This window comes from Megalops cyprinoides, chromosome 21 (genome assembly GCF_013368585.1).
Source record: "Megalops cyprinoides isolate fMegCyp1 chromosome 21, fMegCyp1.pri, whole genome shotgun sequence".
Classification (NCBI taxonomy): Eukaryota; Metazoa; Chordata; class Actinopteri; order Elopiformes; family Megalopidae; genus Megalops; species Megalops cyprinoides.
Window position 1 is genome coordinate 26,990,917 of NC_050603.1, and position 8,424 is coordinate 26,999,340.

The 8,424-nt window shown below is 36.8% G+C and overlaps 1 protein-coding gene across 3 annotated transcripts; it reads right to left on the reverse strand.

Annotated features, from left to right (window-relative positions):
- Nucleotides 1-957: 957 nt before the first annotated feature.
- LOC118768909 (CMP-N-acetylneuraminate-beta-galactosamide-alpha-2,3-sialyltransferase 2-like) lies at nt 958-7,873 on the reverse strand. Of its 3 annotated transcripts, none has more exons than XM_036515879.1 (8): nt 7,830-7,873; nt 7,468-7,570; nt 6,191-6,538; nt 5,896-6,089; nt 3,399-3,578; nt 3,121-3,166; nt 2,657-2,773; nt 958-1,032 (listed from the first exon to the last, which is right to left on the reverse strand). In XM_036515879.1, exons 3-8 carry the CDS (start codon nt 6,491-6,493, stop codon nt 1,030-1,032), a joined length of 843 nt encoding a protein of 280 aa, XP_036371772.1. In that variant the 5' UTR covers nt 6,494-6,538; nt 7,468-7,570; nt 7,830-7,873; the 3' UTR covers nt 958-1,029. The 3 variants fall into 3 exon arrangements, with proteins under 3 accessions (XP_036371772.1, XP_036371771.1, XP_036371770.1); XM_036515878.1 differs by lacking the exon at nt 958-1,032 and adding an exon at nt 1,060-1,218; XM_036515877.1 differs by lacking the exon at nt 958-1,032 and adding an exon at nt 1,959-2,511.
- Between the last annotated feature and the right edge of the window lie 551 nt (nt 7,874-8,424).

Genomic DNA, 8,424 nt, shown 5'->3' on the forward strand with positions numbered 1-8,424 from the left:
TGGATAAGCTGTTTTTTTTTTAGCAATTATTGATTCTTTTCTCTTATGTTATGTATTAATCATACTAATGATGTTTGTTAATAAAAATGTTTAAAAATTTCTATTTATTTACCACTTATCCATCACTGTTTATAACGCTGCATAGCACTTTAGGTTGAACATGTTTTTTGAACATGCTATATACATACAAGTTTATTATGTCATTATAAGTAAAATACACAGCAATAGATATCTTTAAACACCAACACATTAGTTGGTATAATACGATGTAAAATATTTAAATACATATTTAATTTTGCTGTGCACTAGTGTTGAACTTTTTACTGGTTGTCATTCATAAAACATACGGTACATTTGACAGTTTCTCTATTTTTTGAAATCCCCCCCACCCCCAAAAAGAAGAAAAAAGTAATACTCATAATAATAGTAACTTAATAGTTGCTAATAGCCCCCCCCCCCCCCCCCCCCCCCCCCAGCAAAATAGGCAAAGATAAAAGGGTAAAATAACTAAAACAAGGAATAAAATATGTAAAAACCAAGGTGTTCAAACACAACCCTCCCCAGTTCTGTCCTTGCCTCCCCCAGGTTCCTTCACAACCCAGTTTTTATCTGCTTGTGAGTATAACTACCAAAGTAAGTAATTTATCCAATTAGTCAATGGCCTACCAGTCAGACACACATTCTTATGCTTTTTACTGTTTGAGGTGAACTTTGTACCAAGATTTTCATTGCAAGGACATGAAACCATGCAGGGCCCTAAACACAAATACACACAGGAGGGAACATAAATGTAGCAGTGAAGATTTACATATATGGTATATGGGATGGGAATTGTAGCATTCCAGCTGTCTCCACCATCTAACTTTCATTCTCCCCTTATGGAGCCACAAACAGAAAATAATAATAAAAAAAAACAAAGAAAAAATGAACGAAGTCAAAATTGTCCCTTTTCAGGGTCCCACTGCCTTTCAGCTCGTACATGTCAGTTTTCCTTGGTTTTGTCCTCTCATTGCTTCCTCCTGCTTCCCCTCACTGTGGATAGAAAAGGTCTTTTATAGCCAATTCCCCTTACAGAGGTCCTTATGTCCTTATCTCGATACCCTCTCCAGGTGTCTGAGAGGGCATAGATGTTTTCCCTTCCCCACAGACTGAAGAATGATATGAACAGTGGATCTGGAAAATTTACACACCCTTTTCTTGTTTTTGGTGTCTTAAAGGCTGAAATTAAGAAATTAAGAAGTCAGACTTTATTTATGAATTGTAACCAACAAAATCTAAGTGAAAACAAAATGCTTGTTTATCAAAGTATTAAAAATGAAAAAAAATGTCTTCACCCTTAAATGAATACTTCATTTCTATCTTTGTCTCATCAGACCATAATCTAATCCAATGTCTTTTTGCATAATTCAGATGAGACTAGATGTACTTCCTTGCAAAAAGTGGTTTTCATGACACACACACACTTACACACTTCAAATAGTTGCTATTCTAATGTTGGGATTAAGAGAAAACATGATTGGGAATACCCAGATGACATTTTAATGAACGTTTATAATGGTGAAATATATATGGATCAGGAAGCAAATTTTTGTGATTTCACATCTCACTCTTTATTATTCACTCTCTATTATTCAAGTAAGTCAAATACATAGGCAACCTCTAGAACTGAATCTACAATGTCAAAAGTGACTACTAAGTCAATGGGCAAACCAAAGCATGTAAAAGTGCTTTTACTTGACCAATTTTTTCAGTTTTGTGAACCCTTAGAATGAGCCAAAACATACTTTTGTTAACATATTAATAAGACCTTCAAGGGGAGAGACAATGAGCCTCCTCCATCAAAATGTTCAAGGAAATGATCGTATTTTGTTTCAGGGAATCGTTTCCAAAACAACTGTGTGAGCAGTTGGAACAAATTCCGTCTAAAAACATTGATCAATTCTAAAATGTTTGTGGGTTTGATCACATGCAAGCTATATACACAAAATCATTTGTTTGCACAAAAAGTGAACCTGATACAATGTATGTTACATCCATATTCAATGTTTAATATTACACAAATTATTAAATAATTTGTAATCACATATGCTCTAATATCAGTATGTTGCATACTGCAGTTGTAAATTAGTTTTTGTGTTTTCTGTCTGAGAAGTAGTGGGGGTCTTCTGCGTGCCTCAGACAATAAAGATACTTGTTTCAAATGAAGGCTGAGCCTTATGGCCCCATTTTTAAACTGGCTGTGTCATTTCCCACAATCACTGGAAGCCTACATTTGCCTACTCTTTATTCTTAAAAAACAGAACATTTTTAAACTCAAACAGCCATGTAGTTTCACTTCACTTTAATCGTGTTCCCTTTACTGAGCTTGACTTTTCCTGCCTCATGGAGCATCTGCAGGATGTGGTATTCTGTATTTCCACTGTGCTTTGCAAGGTGCATGGAGCCAGACACTTTCTCCCAGTAATGCTTCCACATTCCTTTACTGTCAGCACCATATCCATAAATGCTTACCTGAAAGAATGGAAGAAAGACTTACACTTGCATATTTATGTGTTACACCGCAATAAATCTGTTGTTGATTTGATGTTGTTCTTTTTTTTAAAACAGGATAACATATGTCTCTCAAACTTCTGCCATGCTGAGCAAACTCACTGACCTCATCACATATGTGAACAGCAAACATGAGCACAAGCATCCCTGTGGAAGGGCACCTGGAGGTTTTGATCCATTGCTCCTGAACATACTTCAAGAATGCTGGGTTATAAAACAAGACCTGGAAAATTCAGTTTATGATCAAATTCTTTGTTCAGTGATACTGAAACAGCAGATGTACCAGTTAGCTAAGTTAACCATTGATAATTACTGGCTCATTTCAAGGGAATTGCATAAAAACATTCTACAGCAACTATCTGTACACTGACAGGAGGTACCATCCTAGGCCTGCCTAACACCTGTGTGTGTTTATATGAATTTATCTTTATACTTGTTAGGTGAGAAACATCACTTGTGAGAGTGGAACAGTGATTCATATGCACCAAAATGGAATATGCTATCTGTTGATGGTATTCAATTTAATATGGTACCATCTAAACACTAATCTGATGTTAAGCAGAAACTCACCTTTTTCTTGTTGAATTTAAGTGTTGCAGGAACGTGTCGATAAGTACTGTGGAAAAAACAGACAATACACCTGAATGTGTTATATGCAAGTGAAAGCAGACCAGAAATGCAAGTTCACTAATGGGCACACATTAGTGATGTAATGTAATGTGAGTGACACATACAGGTGGGCAACGTGTGCAGATGGTCTGAATGCATCTTTTTTGTCACTAGAAAATCATGTTGCACAATTTACAAAAGCAAATACAAATAGAGCAGAGATATTTCTGTTAACTTACGCTTTTATAGATCTATCAGTCACAACACTGATAAGCCACTCAAAGTCTCTCATTTTGAAAGGAATCAGCACTAGGTTGGTGGTGTTGTCTATATCAATGGCACTTTCTGGGTACATGAAGTGGTGTGTAGTCCTGCTTCCAACATCTTTTTCATACCCAGCGGTTTTGGCTTCATTCATCCTATAGAGATGAAATTCATTGGCACAAATCAAATGCAACATAGCACATCAAGGCAGACTATATCACAGCCAAGTCCACAAACACAGGGCCAGATTTATCAAGGATGACAGGAAAAATTTTAGAGATTAGCTGCCAATTTACTAATGCAAGCTTTGTCGAAAAGGTCATTCCAGCAGCTTACATTGCCCCTAATGGAATACCCGTTTGTAATGCACAAAGCACAGAATACAATAGACACATCACATTACCTTGTTGTGTTCATGCAAAAATATGAGAAAACAAACATGTCCAGGAATGAAATATTAACATGGCAAAATATTAAATATAAGGTTAGACCTGGGAATCATATCTTGCCTGTATGAAAGACCTCATTTACTACATAAGCACACATCCAAGACACACCTATTAAAACAAAATTTTAATGAGGTGTCTGACTAAAATACTGTGATAGGCTAACAGGCGCACCCAGAACATGTAGGTTCTGGGGGAACATGGATGAACTGGTATTGTAAAATGCGTATCATTTAGGTAAACCTTTCATTAATGGTGGTATTGACCAGGATGGCTGAACCCACCATCTAAATAAATGCACCAAGATGAAATAAATGCAATTTTTTTCATTCCTCCGCAAAATACTTACAAACATAAAGGACAAAGTGGCAAATGTACTACATGGCAGCTTTTAAAACTTTTAAAATCTGGGGGCTCACATATCCACACAATTATGAGACTTTTGGATAATTTTGACCTTAGAGTGAAATAATTAATAGACCCCAATAAGAGGTCTGAGACACCATTCATAATGGTTTATGTCTCCCAGTAAGACTAATTAGTAAATCTCATGTAAATTTTTTACAGATCCATTACAACCCACAGTGAAGATACAGTCCTTTACTAAATCTGGGCTTGCTCATGTGAGCCCCCTGCAGTTTTCATTAATACGTTTAATGTCTTATATTATAAAATAATAAGCATTTACATAACCTAATTGTATAACCTAAGCCAATGTTTCTTGATGTTTGTAATACCAGGAATCGCAATTCTTTATGTTTCTGTGGACTGGAAAAGTGTGCAACTCTAAAATGGAAAAGAAAAAAAAAAACACCCCCTACAAATGAAGTCTCTTTGTCATTGTCTCCCTGGTCCTCTGTATTTCTCCATGATTCTGTCTCTCCCCCTTTGGTCCTGTGTATTTCTACCTGGCTCTACTTTTCTCTCCTTGGTTCTCTCTCTCTCTCCCTATTCCTGTGATTCTGTTTCCTGGTTTCTGTCTCGCTGATTCCATATGACAGTTGCTAACCACTCTGCCTCTGTTCTATGTTGTTCCGTCTTCCTGACTTATCATTAAAACCTAAATAATTAACTCAGTTAATGGTGAGCATTTCACTCACAACTCAAACTTTTAGCCAGTGATTTGTAATATACTTGCAAACTTGAAACCACTCATCTATATATTTGATCAATATCATAAAGTTACAATTTGCTTATTGACACCCTGGGACTCAGCTGCCAAAGCGAGTTACCCAGGTAATGACTCACTCAGGTGTCTAGGGGATTTACCTATCTTGCATTAGAAAGATGAGCCTGTCCTCTGACAGTTCTTGTTCCCTGGTGGAAAATAGTCACAGCAGACATGTGTGTGAATCAGAGTATTGAATGTGCTGGGTGCCACACTCCTGAGTGGGTTCAGCAGTTGTCAATGTGGGTGTGACAGGTTTAAATGTATAGCTGGCTGTTTGCACTCCCCTTCCTGCAGGGCCCATTGATACCATCAATGAATGTACTACCTAGTTTGTTACTTATAGTAACTTTCCAACTTTCTAACATTATCTAAATGGTGCAGCTAGATTCACTAGCTAGCCAGTAAATGAGCTAGCCTACAAGCTGGTTTGTCATGCTGTTGTTAACTTCATATGATGTTACACAGAGGAGTTCAGTTGATGACTTGTTACAGAGCTAAGTGGGGGTATGAAAAGCATATTGCTTCAGTGTCCTCTTTTTATAGGACATACAGTATTTCAGGACAGGAGCAGTACATCAGAGGATAGGGAGAATGGTTCTTCTGATCATGGATCAGTTTAAGGATAGAAAATAAGAGGCAACCATGAAACTGCTTAGTGCAATGTTGTGGAAAATTCTGATTGAGATGTATGGAGTTTATGATATATTGGTAATGCTTGTTAATAATTGGAATCTTTCTATGTATTGAATAGATTTTGGAGATGACAGCATTGCTTCATGTGGCACTGGTGTTTGTTTTTTATCTGTTCTTTTAAACTGAGGATTTTCACTTAAACAGTTTTGTTACCAGTCTTACCTCATCACAAAGTCATGATCATCAATCTGTGGCCCATAGGAAGTCCCTAGCAGGTTATTGGAGTTCCCGACTACAGCACAGGACCGGCAGCGAGAGGGGCCATGGTCCATGTACTGGTCCTCTCCAGGGAATAAATCAAACACTTTCTTCATCACCTCGCTAAAGGGAGGTGGAACATAGTATGGCTGAAGTTTCTGGGGGAAAAAAATTGTTTGTTGTAAACAATGTCTAAAGATCAATTATTTTCAAGTAAGTCAAAACACTAAACATCAGGAAATACACACAGGCACATTACCTGCCAATATTTGAGGGTCTCAGCTGAAAGATTACCATTACTCTTTGACAACAAGGGATGGATGGAAGAATTAAAATGCCTGTCAAACCACTCAGAGATATTTGGTTGTGTCAAACAGTGTTTACAGGCACAGTTTCTTTTGTCATCTTGTTTCACTTTCTGAGCTGAGGATGCAGAATTTCCAGTTGTGAACAACAAATTTGTGATAAACCAATAAATAAAAGCCAAAACAATTATAGATATAATGAAACGAACAACAGCATTCCTTCTCAAAAAGATCAACATTGGTGTTTGGTATGACATAAAAAGCTTCTGATAATTTCTTCAGTTATGCTGAGGAACTCCTCCCTGTGTACATAAAGAAAAGAGTCATGATTTTCACACAGGAAATACCGCACAGTCACACAAAAGACAGGAAATACCACACAGTCAAATTCAGTACAGCCAGAATGTGAAATTATGATGCAGTTAGGCAGTACTTTTTGATTTGGAGTCCAACAACGACCTGTCTTTTGGACATCATGATGGGATTTTTATACTGGTCATTGAGAGTTTTCTCAAAAATTGTTTAATTGTGTAGGGATTATCTGAAAATTCTCCTCCTGAATCTTTGTTAGGAACGTCAACAAGAGATGACATTCAGAAAATACCACATAGTCATACAAGCAAAAAAAATTCTTCAGCTCCCTGCACATTTATCATACACATTCTAAAGCTGTACCGCCCAGCTTCACCAGTATATATATCTGAACAAGTTCCATCTCCAAGTTATATTACATATATGAGCATGGACCGTGCAATTATATAATACAAACTAATAATTATCAAGGCAGATAATTTTACCTATGTTTGTCCACTGTGTCATAGATATTGTTTATGATTAAAATTGGGACAATGAGGCATTCTGTAAATCAATTTTGACAAGGGCTTCAAATAAAACTAAATCACATCATAGAGTGAATAAAAGTATTTTCAACATATTCAACTGTAACTTCATATCTTATGACCTAATCAAATTCTGTATGACATGAAGGCCTGATACTTTTCAGTTAAGACAGATAGGGAAAGAATAGCCATCCTTTTTCTTTAATAAGAGGCTTGTTCTTCGTCTGTTGACACTTTCAGATGTACACTTCTGCTTTCACTGAAACAAACAAAATTAAATAATTGAATACTTGCCTAATTATACCACACTTTTGTGCCTCATTATCCTTAATTCTGTTTAAATATTATATATGTTACAGTTAAAGTCTGAATCTTGAATGATTAGAACTTACCTCAACAAAAATTAGGTGTAAGTTAAGAATATCTGAGAATACATCCAGAACGGCTGATTGTTCCTTTGAACTGTTGCTGCACTGGTTCATCCTTACAGGAAGTCTGAACAAAAGGTTACACCTCAGTGAAGCTACATCTCACTTAATGCTTATTCAAGTTTCAAACAAGTCCTGTGTGTGTTAAAACCAGTTTTTCCCCTTGATTACTGTGGATACACACGCATACACATCATACAGTAATTAAACTCTGTGTAGTCCAGCATGACTGCTGGACTGCTGGCAATCTGTAAGAAAACATTAACAACAAGAAGGAAGGCTAATGTTATTTAAAATGGAGCAGTGGCCAGCAGTTATTTACTCACTGCTGTGGCGCTGCTTACAGGTAATTTCCATTCCACCAAAAGCAGACTCTGAATGGAACTGGCAGAACCTGTCTGTGTTCCAGCAAGCAGATACCTTCGGCATGTATACAGTGTAATGGCATACCACCCATCCACTAACAAATTCTGCCTACCCACCTGCAAAGCATGAATGCCCTCAAGCTCTTGAACAAGATTAATCATCCTGTTTAGTGCAGACATGTTGACCCTATGCATCAATTCTAGGAATGAACGATTATTCAGAGTGGCCAGTTCTCATGCATTCCTTCTGATGTTCACACTTTCAGCCCATGAGACAAGACTTCCACAGTGATTGCACAAGAGCCTTAGGTGTGAGGAAGAGATTAAATCTGTATTCATTACCTTTGAAAGGAGTTCAGTGACTAGACCCCAGAATGATAAATTGCATTTCCATGTAATATGTAAAAATGTACCTGTATGGTTTGAATGACATCAGCTACAATTTGGAACTGAAGTTAATTTCATCAAATATTTTCATAGTAACTTAATTCTGGGCTAGATAAAAATGGCTTGTGCAACAATTTATTACTTTTATTTCATAATGCAATTCTATTAG